The sequence below is a fragment of the Emys orbicularis genome, chromosome 1, assembly GCF_028017835.1.
Source record: "Emys orbicularis isolate rEmyOrb1 chromosome 1, rEmyOrb1.hap1, whole genome shotgun sequence".
Lineage (NCBI taxonomy): Eukaryota > Metazoa > Chordata > Testudines > Emydidae > Emys > Emys orbicularis.
Genome location: NC_088683.1, coordinates 235,487,679 through 235,500,863, shown reverse-complemented (window position 1 = coordinate 235,500,863; position 13,185 = coordinate 235,487,679). Strand labels below are relative to the sequence as shown.

The 13,185-nt window shown below is 37.0% G+C and overlaps 1 protein-coding gene across 1 annotated transcript in view; it reads left to right on the top strand.

The window, feature by feature from the left end:
• The window catches only part of TBL1X (transducin beta like 1 X-linked), a 265,679-nt gene that overhangs the window by 239,275 nt on the left and 13,219 nt on the right, over positions 1-13,185 (top strand). Inside the window, exons 6-10 of the mRNA XM_065413092.1 lie at positions 424-556; positions 9,216-9,357; positions 11,159-11,222; positions 11,332-11,429; positions 12,781-12,841. Of these exons, the coding sequence (XP_065269164.1) occupies positions 424-556; positions 9,216-9,357; positions 11,159-11,222; positions 11,332-11,429; positions 12,781-12,841 (498 nt within the window). The remainder of the gene's footprint in view (positions 1-423; positions 557-9,215; positions 9,358-11,158; positions 11,223-11,331; positions 11,430-12,780; positions 12,842-13,185) is intronic.

Here is a 13,185-nt window from a genome sequence, read left to right as displayed (position 1 = left end):
CCTCAGGCCTTAAATACTGTACACCATCCCAGAGAAGGAGTGTACAACATATTGCTCTTAAGGGAACAACATAAAGCTTTTTAATATAAATGTGGAAATATACTGTTTTTAATAAATCAGAAAAATTATTTTTATAACGCCAACTTTAAACAACAGATTGAATAAAATATCAATATATTTGATGAAAAGCATCAGGATTTTATTAAGCATGGCAATGTTATCTATGGAGGAAACGCTATATAAAGTTTCAATCACAAATAAAAAGACAGAACAGTGTGGTCAATGACACACAATAGAATGTTTGATTTGTAAAATGTTGAGAGCTTCAAGCTACAGGACAGCGTACATTATCAAGCCATATTTTATGTGTCTGTAACAAAAACTCACAGAGCACTGATGTTCTGATATTTCTTTTTTCTACAGATAATCATTCAAAGCCAATGGAAATTGACGGGGATGTTGAAATACCTCCTAACAAAGCAACAGTCCTTCGGGGCCATGAATCAGAGGTGTTCATCTGTGCCTGGAACCCTGTCAGTGACCTGCTAGCGTCTGGGTAAGACAATGACCGAAACCACTTTCCAGATGTATAAAATACCATCTGTTACAATTAGGATTTATTTAGAGATGCAAAAACACGAGAGACCACTAGAGTTTGATGGACCACTTCTACAGTTTCTCACGCTAGAACAGTATCAATACGTTGTTTGAAAGAGTTGTGAGGTGATCCAGCACTTCAAACACTTGCAGAGTTAGTATGTGCTGGGTTTGAGGCCACTCTACATTCGTGCATACCATGTGGCTTGCTTTATAGTAGTACATTTTAAAGATGTCTTTGGAAGATTCTCACTGGGCTCATGTTCACTTTTATTATACAAGCATGAGCACTCTCACTACTCAGAAAAGCTCTTTGTTCATCCAAGCTTTAAGGGGGGGGAAAGAACCAAGACCCTCTGAAGTAAGACTCTGTGTAAGACCCATATGCTGATAAGACCCTGGCAGCTGTTGCCAAAATCCTTATTTATCCGCACTCAGTACTCAATAATGTATGCCAAACTGAAAAAACCTGCGCACTTTTGGAAAATTGGCATAGAGAAGATGTTGGAGGCAAATCCTCATGAAAGGCTCCTATCCCAGAATACTAGAAAACAGAATTGATGCCTTCTTCCCCTCTCCACTCAAAGACAGAGGAAATCTGTAATCTGCAGAAAGCAGAATTTCAGGAGGATCAGAGCTTTCCCCTTTTGAGTCCTTGCAATCATAAAACATGAGAACAAGGAACTAGAAGGGAAAAAATAAATACCTGCATTAACTTGATTTCAGAAAACTAAATATGAGGCTGGGAGAAACTGAACAAAATATATATGGCTGTGGAGATAGAAACCAGCCATAAGAAGTTGCCAACAGCAAACTGAGTGTAAAAAAAAAAAAAAAAGTTTTATTTTGTGAAAAATCAGGTGAACGGGAGACTAGATACAGGTAGAAAAACATTTGTATTATGAGATTTCTTCAAGGTTCAGAAGGTATGAAGTTTGAGGAATGCACAGAAACCTGCTGAAAATCCTTCTTTCCTAAAGAATTAAAGAGCTCAACCTTAAAAACACTTAACAGCTTATCTACTTACAGTTTATAGGAATAAGCTATACTGCTATAAGCACTGGTATACTGGTATAGCTGTGTCCATGCTATAAGGTTTTACTGATTTAACTATGTTGGTTTCTAAATTGATATAGTTATAGAAGTACAAGCACTGTGTGTAGACCAGCCCCTCATGTTTAGATGCTACCAAGTTCTTGCTACTTAGATTGTAAACTCCTTGGGGCCAGGGTTGTCTTTTTGTTATGTTTTTGTACAGCACCTATAACAGGCACTTCCACAATACAAATAATAAACTATAGTAATAACAATAAAGGAGGGTGCCCATATAAGGTGTTTGCAGCACCCTCCCTAGCCTGCCTCCTCCACACACTCACCTTCCAAAACTTCAGTTATCAACATAGGGATAAGATCTCATGTCTAGCAAGGACCAACCCAGACCTGTGTTATTACTCCACTCAGTACACCCCCCAGCGTATAGTTTAGAGGTGCAGAAAAGGAGACTTACTCAATGTCAAAAATATTTTATTGGTATTAAGGAACCACAGTATTCCGTGACAAAGCGGAATGGATATTTTCAAGACACAAGAGTTTCTTGTTTGGTTTGGTTTGGTTTGGTTTTACTAAGGCCAATGAAGCAGTGAAGTACATAGAATGTTACTTACCTAAAGCTATCAACCTCACAACATTAAATGAACCTGAACTAAAATTCTTCAGAAATATTGCGATAGTACCACAATACTTGCCTAAATGCTGTGAGTAACCATGACTAACATTAAGTTAAACCATGATCTAACAGTGCATGTTTGAAAAGAGGAAATACCAAGGATTAAGGTGCAACTATTAGAATTTAAATTAACCTTAGTAAATTATTGTTTTGGTAAATGGCTATCTATCAAACATAAGAAATGCTCTCTTTCTATTTACTGGTAAATTTACCCAGAGTGTCATATATTTGATTTCTGTGGCAATCTTTGGATGTTAATAGAGTTGTACTGATTCGTTTAGGAAATCAGTCCAGGGTAAGGATAGTATGGATTAATTCCAATTATAGATGTTCTATATCATGTGTTAAGTACAGTTGTAACATAGAAACTTACAATTGTAAGCAGTTGGTATTAAGTATCTTCAAATGGGGAAACAAATGAGAATAGTTTCCTGGGCTTAAGATATCAAAGTTAAAATTCTTCATACAAAACTAGGGCTGGCTGCTTTAAATATATAATTTGGTATAGTCAGGATCTTAGACACCCAATGAAAAGATCTAAACTTTCCTAAACTTTTAGTTTTGAAATAATATAGAATGTTGCATACTACAGGAAAAGCATCTCTTGAGTTCCAGGACTTGCAAATTAAGGAAAATGTGGATGGACAGTTGTTTGAGGCTTAAACTCAGAAGACGCTGACATCCTTTTAAATAAAAGATTCCCATTTCATCCATTTGAAATCACAAGGAATTCAGTTAGAAGATACATGCTAGTAATACAACTGGGATGAAATGAAAAAATAGTGTTTTACTCAATGTGTGCCCCTCAGACTAGTAAAACCAATTCCTTTTTTTTAATAAATTTTGTCACTGATTTTTGCAGCACATAATCATATACATACATAACTTGCAAATGCGATCAAATAATACTGAGACATGCTTACTAATAGCAATAATAAAGGGCATATAAGTAATTTAGATTCATAATTTAAAAATACAATTTTAGCCTAGACACAAGAAATAGTACATCTCTGTTCAGCCAGCATTCAGGTACTATAGTAATGAATGCAATATTAAAAATCTAGATGAGATAACTGGTATATAACATATGGAAATTATAATACCAGGCTGTAAAACTATGTAGCCCAATGGTTTGAGTCTGAGAATGTGCCACTGCACAAAAAGTATGGATCAGCAATTAGGATACACTGTCCTCAGCACAATGATGCAGTTTGTCATGAATGGGTAAGAGCTATGCTATAGGGTACTACTAAATATGAGGCAAGACATTTCCCCAGACTACTGTATAATGGTAGTGCACTTTCGCTTTCACAAGTTCATCTTTCCAAAGAAGATCATTCAGGTAATTCAATGTGCCAATATTGAACTATTGGGGTCTAAAATAACCCATTTTTTCTGGTATAGCTTGTTTTGTTCATGAGGGGTAATTTTACCATCAGTACGTAGCAGAAATTTGCCAGCATAGCTGCAGCGACACTAGGAGTGCTTTGCCAGCATAGTATACAAGTAGTCCTATACTAGGAAAGCACTCCTAAGGTAAACTTGGCCATCTTTAGATTTGGGACAGGGACCGTCTCTTGTTCTGTGTTGTACAGCACCTCCTGGACCATGACTGGGGCTCCTAAACACTATAGCAATACTACTACTACTAAACTTTTTACAGAAGGTGGGGGCATTTTGCAGAAGACAGTATTAAAAAAAAAATAGGGCTGTCAAGTGATTAAAAAAATCGTGATTAATCACACTGTTAATAATAGAATACCATTTTTAAAAATATTTTTGGATGTTTTCTACATTTTCAAATATATTGATTTCAATTACAACACAGAATACAAAGTGTACGCTGCTCACTATATATTAATTTTTGATTACAAGTATTTGCACTGTAAAAAAACTAAAGAAATAATATTTTTCAATTCACCTAATACAAGTACTGTAGTGCAATCTCTTTATCATGAAAGTTGAACTTACAAATGTAGAATTATGTACAAAAATAAAACAGTGTACAATTTTAGAGCCTGCAAATCCACTCAGTCCTACTTCTTGTTCAGCCAATCGCTCAAACTCATTTATTTACATTTGCAGGAGATAAATGCTGCCTGCTTCTTGTTACTGTCACCTGAAAGTAAGAACAGGCGTTCTCGTGGCACTTTTGTAGCCGGCGTTGCAAAGTATTTATGTGCCTGATATGCTAAACATTCGTATGCCCCTTCGTGCTTCTGCCACCATTCCAGAGAACATGCTTCCATGCTGCTGACGCTTGTTAAAAAATAATACGTTAATTAAATATTGACTGAACTCCTTGGGGGAGAATAGTATGTCTCCTGCTCTGTTTTACCCACATTCTGCCAAGTATTTCATATTATAGCAGTCTCAGATGATGACCCAGCTACGGTGACCAGATGTCTCGATTTTATAGGGACAGTCCCGATTTTGGGGGCTTTTTCTTATATAGGCTCCTATTACCCCCCACTCCCATCCTGATTTTTTACACTTGCTATCTGGTCACCCTAGACCCAGCACATGTTGTTCATTTTAAGAACACTTTCACAGCAGATTTGACAAAACACAAAGAAGGTACCAATGTGAGATTTCTAAGGATAGCTACAGCACTCGACCCAAGGTTTAAGAATCTGAAGGGCTGTCCAAAATCTGAGAGGGAGGAGGTGTGGAGCATGCTTTCAGAAGTCTTAAAAGAGCAACACTCCAATCCGGAAACTACAGAACCCGAACCACCAAAAAAGAAAACCAACCTTCTGCTGGTGGCATCTGACTCAGATAATGAAAATGAACCTGCGTCGGTCCTCACTGCTTTGGATTGTTATCGAGCAGAACCTGTTATCAGCATGGACACATGTCCCCTGGAGTGGTTAAAGCATGAAGGAACATATGAATTTTTAGCACATCTGAAACTTAAATATCTTGGGACGCCAGCCACAACAGTGCCATGAGATCGCCTGTTCTCACTTTCAGGTGACATTGTAAACAAGAAGCAGGCAGCATTATCTCCTGCAAATGTAAACAAATGAGTTTGTCTGAGCGATTGGCTGAACAAGAAGTAGGACTGAGTGGATTTGTAGGCTCTAAAATTGTACACTGTTTTATTTTTGAATGCAGGGTTTCTTTGTACATAATTCTACATTTGTAAGTTCAACTTTCATGATAAAGAGATTGCACTACAGTTTTTGTATTAGGTGAATTGAAAAATACGTTTCTTTAGTTTTTTTACAGTGCAAATACTTGTAATAAAAAATAAATATAAAGTGAGCACTGTACACTTTGTATTCTGTGTTGTAACTGAAATCAATATATTTGAAAATGTAGAAAACATCCAAAAATATTTAAATAAATGGTATTCTATTATTGTTTAACAGTGTGATTAATCGCATGATTAATCACGATTAATTTTTTTAATCGCTTGACAGCCCTAATACTAATTACAGTCAAAGGGCCAAGCCCTAATGTTGTAGTCATGTGGATGCAGGAGTCTGCCCAAGGACAGATAATTGCATGATCAGGGCATTAGGACCAGCTACAACAAAGTCTACAGCAGGCAACTGGAGAGGAAATGAGAGTGGGGACAAGGAAAATAGCGAGAGGAGCATGTGGTTATATACAAGCTATCAGACAATGTAAGTATGATTTAGTTATTCCTAGGTCTGATTCAGTACATTTTCTCATTGTTTGGGAGTTACCAATTTATTTTGACACTTGATTTTCACTTTTACAAAAAGTTGTATTTGGTTATTTATTTATTTTTTCTGTCTTTATTTATTCACATTTTTACTGAACAGCAGTAAAAGAGCGTCCATCCAATGATCGGGGGACCCTGGATAATATCGTAAAAATAAACTAAGAAGGAATCTAACTGGTCAATTACCATAAGTCAAATTAAATCAGATAACTCAGCTACAATATAACAAAAATTATCCCGAAACTGTATTTGAAGATTAGCAATAACAAAATCTGAAGGGGTTGGGCAAGACAATTAGCCAGCCAATTTCTTCATACATGTAGGGCTATTTTAATACAGTACTGACAGCCATGGAATAGGGATTTTATTTGCCCTATAAGTACAATTCTGGAGAGATCCTCTTCCTTGATTTATAATGGGGGCTGGAGAACATGCAATTAAAAAAAAAAAGAATAAGAAAAGACAGTCTTTCAGAACTAAGCTTCCCTAAAGTCTGGCAATACTCCACCCAAGAGAAAAACAGTACAGTACTCCTATTACTCAAGTGTTCAGGACTTGCATGCTGGAATCAACTTCTTTATCATGCAGATAGATTGCTTCAGAGGGGTAAGGAGATTAAATATCTTCCCAAATCGTGTTTGAACCATGGTCCTCTAATAATGCAGGGTTCACTGAATCATTCAGCAGAAATCAGGATACTTTTCCTGAGAAGAGAATACTTTTCCCAACAACAAAGGGAAGACACACAAATACCCCTGCCACACACTGATAGGCCTATTGAGCTACTCTGCAGGGACACATGATAGCTTATATAGTAGGGGAACGGAATAGAAAAACAAAATTAAAATACTGGAAAATATAATTGCCCAAGCTGAGCCTGAATACTGAATAAATAAAACCACTGAAAGTAAAAATAAGCTCTTCTATAATTAGCAAATAGGAAACTGAGTTTGACAGGAACATTGCTAAAAAATTGATTTCAAACATTGGTACAAACTGGGTTATTAAAATTAGGACAATATTAGCTCCGAATCTTACATAATGGAGAAGCCAACAGGAGCATTGAGGCAATTTCCCAATTAGTTTGCATGTTAAGCCATTATCCCACTCTTATTAATAAAAGATTCATGTCCTATAAACAATTATAAAGCACCAGAGCTAAAAATGATTCTTAGCTTTTAAACTTCATGAAGTAATCTAGCCAATCTTCCTAAACTGGATTCTCTATTTTCAGTGTCTCAGACTTGAGAAGTTACATTAAAAGTTCTTGCCACAGCAATCTCAGTTCTTCCTGAGGGCAAAACTCCTGACCCAAAAATTTTACTAGTCATTAATAGAAACAAAAAATGCAGGAATGACAACTGGAAATGTTCTGTTCTGTCTGTCAGTGCTCCAGTCTTATAGGGCCCGATGGTAGCTGTCCCCAAACTGGCCCTAACATGGCCATGTGATGAATTAGAAGGAGTGAAACACAGATAGCCCTTCTATGTAAATCAAATATTAAACAAAATGTGAATCTATAGAGTAATTGCATTTGTAAACTCTGATCTAGAAATCAGGGACAAAGAATAATGAAAAGAAATAATGATTAATATAGCAACTGACCTTCATTCAGATTTCAAACTAGCTAGATCAACATTGGTCACTTGAGACATCATTTGAACTTAATTTGGTACTTTATCCTTTTTTAAAAAAAAAATGTTGAAAACATTTTAGTTATCAACTCCAAGAAAGCATTCAGTTCAGTTGGGTAGGATTTTCTTTTATCTCAAGAATTCGGTCATGAAAAAGACGCACTTTTCTTTCCCTGTAGCAATATATCTCGTAAACTTCATTATTAAAAAGATGCCCCAAAAAATGAGGTACAGACTGGAGTTATATGCAATAAAAATATTTTACATGTCTGAATTCCTGAAAGTATAAGAAATATTCTAATTCTGTATCAAATTCAACTTTCTGCATATAAATGAAAGTAACCCAGTGGATAAATACGAACAATTCTTTGTGCAAACTGATTGCAAAAAGGACAAGTCCCAATAAACTGGAAAGAGGAATCTCTACCATATTGTTGTAAATTGATTTCCAACCTCAGAGACTTTCTCCCACTGGAAGATAGTCTCATGTAAATCCAGTGCAAATATGAGGATTAATATAGAATCTGACTTCCTCTCCATGCTTTTCTCAAGATAGAGGGTCAAGACTTCAGACTTCAGGAAAATGACCAAATTAGATAAGACTCAATGCATCCAATGGATCTTTTACACCTTACTTTGATCTCTAGCAAATACTAATATGAGTGTCCCTAGCTTGCTGTCCATCCCTCACCAAGGAACAATACATTATTGTGTCAATAGCTATTTTACTGCTGCAATTTATGGAACAGATCACCAGGTCTGTCCAAGTTGCACTCAGCGCAGCACCTTGCAGGCAGCGGAGAGGGAAAAGTGGAGCTAAACCACCTTTTTGCTCCCCTAATTCTGGGACTGATTTGGGGCTTGCTTGGTCCATGGCTTAATTTAGAGCAAGTGGACCATTCTGCCAGCCAGGCATCACTGGAACACAGCCTGCTCCTGCCCCATTCTTCACCTTGGAATGCCCTTACAGAGTGGGGAGGAATGAGTGGCATAGAGTCAGCTGTGTTGGTTCTAATATCACCAAATTTCCCCTGTATGACAAGGGAATTTCCAGATGCTACTTTAAGTTTTAAATCCCCTTTCTGCCACTGAAGTGGCCCATAAAGGGAGCTGAGGAGCTGACCCCCTGTATGTATTGGCTTTTTAGTCAGGTTTTCACAAATTATTACTTATTTGTTTATAACTTTTGCAAGATTGTGTGACGTGTAAGGTGATACAAAGGTGAGCAGCGTGTGGGCTGCAAAATATTGAGGGCGAGAGAGTGTCTTGCTTGCAAAATGCTTTGGAAAAAATATTGGTGAAATGAGAAGCTGATTCAAAAAAAGCTTTCTTTACTCTTAGTTTAAGAACTTAAATAGGATTATTCTCATTGAAAACATAAAAGATCACCAGTATGTGAATCGGGGTGCAGGGTGGGGGAGTTGAAGAGCAGAGGAACTCACCATTTGTTGCTCTTGTTTTTTTTTAAGTCTACAATGTTCTCTCAGTGTAACCAGAGATTTCCACCTGCTATGTAAGATCGTCTCATTACGAAGTGTTCATCTCAGTGTGTTTGTTTTTGTAGATCTGGAGACTCAACTGCCAGAATATGGAATCTCAATGAAAATAGCAACGGTGGTTCCACTCAGCTAGTTTTGAGGCACTGTATAAGAGAAGGAGGACATGATGTCCCCAGCAATAAGGATGTGACTTCATTGGACTGGAATGTGAGTTAACTTCTGGGGCCATTCACAGTTTTTGACTGAATGAACTTAATTCTGATGCAATCATAGTTACTATGCCTTTATAGTTAAGGTGATCAGAACGTCTTCTCTACCCTACTAACTTCCTTCTTGTTTTCAGAAACTCATAATAAACTAAACTTTCATCGGTCGGGCTGAAATTTTCTAAGGTTGTTGATTTTCCTTAGGCTTAATAATTAGTGTGTTTATATATTTATTTTGGGGATTGTGAGTAAAAATGGCTCAACTGTTTTTAAGGATGAGGGAATAAAAAAGGAAATGTCAGTGGGACTCCGTATCAGCACAAGATCCCAGCTGGATCCATTGGCTAATCATGACTATTATTACAGTGCCCCAGTGTGAGCTAGGCGCTCCGCAGAAGAGAAGGGTAAGGCCCTTCCCCAAACAGCTTGCCATCTAAATTGGAGACTTGACATAATGAATGAAGGTGATGCAGAGTAGAGGAAGGTCAGGGTTAAGAAAGAAGACAAAGATGAAAGATAGCGAGTGTTCTTGATTCATTTGCTGTGGGCTCTGTGGCAAAGCGGAATTTTCAGAAAGGATTTCAATAGGGAGATGCTAGTGACTTGATAGACCAACATAAGGAAATAGAGAATTCAATGCATAGGGGGGAAGCATGAAAACAGGCACAGAGACAATTATGAGAGAAGTTATAGGGTGACCAGATGTCCCGATTTTATAGGGACAGTCCCGATATTTGGGGCTCTCTCTTATATGGGCACCTATTACCCCCCACACTCTGTCCCGATTTTTCACTCTTGCTATCTGGGCACCCTAGAGAAGTAGAAGAAATAGATAGGAAGGGGCATCCTTCAATGGGCGATCATCTTATTTAATTTCCGGACCTATTGTGATACCAATATTTATCCCGAAGTTTATTCTAGTATTTATGTAAGCAAGCCTTTCTAATGAAACACTCAATATGATCCCAGATTGTTACTGAGTTTTCCAAGGCAAGTAAAAACAAAGGAAACTGGTATCTTATAAGATGCAAATTTGGACAGTATTTGTGCATCTTCCACCTGACCTTTCTTTCCCCTCACTCATGTTCTCTTTTGTAATTGTCACTTATGCATTAGCTAGCGTGCAACTTGAATGTATGTCCCAATAAACCTAACCTAGGTTTTGATTTCTTTTCTACATCTTTCTATATTTGAGTTAAGTGCACAGCTATTCTGTCTCACTCTTTTTGGAGGATAGGAATGGACACATCTGTTGATGATTATTTTATGCTTTTCTTAACAACGTTTTATTCTGGATGCTAATAAAGCCATCTGCCATCATTATTTAATTAAATCCACAATATTCATCATTGTCCAGTGTGAAAGTTTCACACTGGTTAATGTCTAAAAGCCAGTAGTTATTGCATTCTGTTTTCATATGGATTGGGTTAGAAACATTATAAAGAAACATGCAAATTAGAATTTATTTGCTAAATGCTCTAAAATCCCTGTTTCTCAACTAAAAGATTCCCATAAAAATCATTATATCTCAGTTTTGTCTCAATCCTTTTGGCTAAGTTATTCTATTTGACGGAGCAACTCAATTTAATGATTCATTTGCGGTTTTTATTCTCTCGTTGTTGCCAGCAGTACTAACCTCTAATTTAGGATGTAACTGAGTAGTGATACTTGCTTTCTCTCTTTGTGGGTTGTCAAATTTCCCTTACTTCAGAAAACACTGGCTTGAGGATGAGTGAATCAGGGCTGATGCAGTATAATCTCTAGTAACCTTTCATTTATATTGGCTTTTCCACATCCAACAGAGTGATGGAACACTATTGGCTACAGGATCATATGATGGTTTTGCAAGAATATGGACAGAAGATGGTGAGCCATTCAGCAGTTATTGTTTTCAGGGATTACAAATGATTAATAGTACTGTATTCCATCTCCCAGACAAATCATAACATTAAAATTTTTTGTTTTTACATTTCAGGTAACCTTGCAAGCACCTTAGGTCAACATAAAGGTCCCATATTTGCTCTGAAATGGAACAAAAAGGGGAATTACATTTTAAGTGCTGGTGTTGATAAAGTTAGTATTAAAAATATGTAACTTTGATGTGTGAACGTGCAGATGCTCTGAGCTTATATTGTTTGAATTTCAACATCTCCTGCTTTGGAAATTCAGCAAAGCTTGCCTAATTTGTTTTGTTGGGCCTTGATTTCGTCAGAGTAAGTGACTAACTACTCCCCTGTGGCTGGATAAATTTGTAGCACATGACATATGGTTTTAACAAATCCTCACTTTGCTGTCTGTCGCATTGAATCCCAAGCATTGCTCAGACAAAGGAAGTGAAAATCTCATCCCCCAATTTATGTATATACATTTAGTCTAGCACTTGTAAATACCTCAGGAGAGGGAATCTGTTTTAAGTTCTCTTGTGCCCTCTAGTTCATTTCAACAATCAGACAAAGAAATCTGAGTAAAGAATTTATGGTTTTGTTTGCAAATCAAGCAAAATCTGGTGATTTCATCTCAAAATCAGGCACAATGTGACAGCTTCAGCTGAGTGTCCTGTTTGAGTTAGAGATTGAAAACTCAAATTACTACTGAGGGGGGAGCACAAACCCATTTGAACTGTAACTGGAAATTAACCTCCCACAGATCCCTGTAAATGGAAACTTAGAGTTTTACTCCTTCTAGTACTATAGTAACTTTTATCTCCCAACAGCAGAACTATTATACCAGTGGACATACTTTCTCTGTAACAGCAATAGTTCTTTAGATGGTTACATTATCAGTGAAATGTGGCATCCCATGTTTATGTTCTGGAAGTATATTTTTCTAATACATTTACAATTCACTCAAAAAGTAGTGCTTAGTTCTGTAGGGATTTTGCTTAAATTTGCTATGCAATAGATGCATAGGAAGCAAATTTTACATTCATCTGGCCCACCACGACGACGGTACACCATTTATATTTTTCTGTTAGATTAATTTCTCACATGGTGACTTAGTAATGATATGTACAGTATCCGTTGGGTTTTCATAATACAACTCAGATTGCATCATGCAAAAGGGGGGAAGTCTCATCTAAAAGAGATGCTAATTGAAATAACTGTAGCAAAACGCTCAGAAAGATCAGCCTCATAAAGTTGCTCAGAGCTATCTTCTGGCTAATACATTTAAGAGGGAACCCACGCTCATTGGGTTCATTGCTGCCTCTGTAGTAGTGACAGTTCAATATCTACAGTTGTATTTTCTCATAACAGGTGAATTGGAACAGATATATATGTATACATCTTTGCAATAGCTGAAGGCTCTCAGCAGTCAATAATGTTATCAGGGTGTCTTCTAGATTTGCTCTGCAGTGAGCTTTCTTTTTTCCTATTACTTTCCAAGAGGAATGGTAACTAATCTTTATTTCTTCCTCTGAACACAGACAACAATAATTTGGGATGCTCACACAGGGGAAGCTAAGCAGCAGTTTCCTTTCCACTCAGGTAATTACCATTTATATTTTGTTTCAAAATATTTTTTTCCTTAATTTTGGCAGTCTGAAAATATCCCCAATGCAACAAGATATGCATGAAAGTCTAACAAATTCTAACCCACACTTTGTGCCTTACTTTTCATGAGCTTCAATGCCCTGGTCTTGTCCTCTGATCAGGAGAAGAAGGGGTTCTGTGAGAACCAATCCTATAGGCTAGAGTGAATTTGCCTTACTGAAATTCTAGTAGAGGATTATTTCCCAGCCATAATTACCTAATAGGAATTATTCATCTAGCTTCTACATGCTTGAGCTGGATTAGGGTTAACATGGGGACCCTGCCTTTTAGGAACTGTC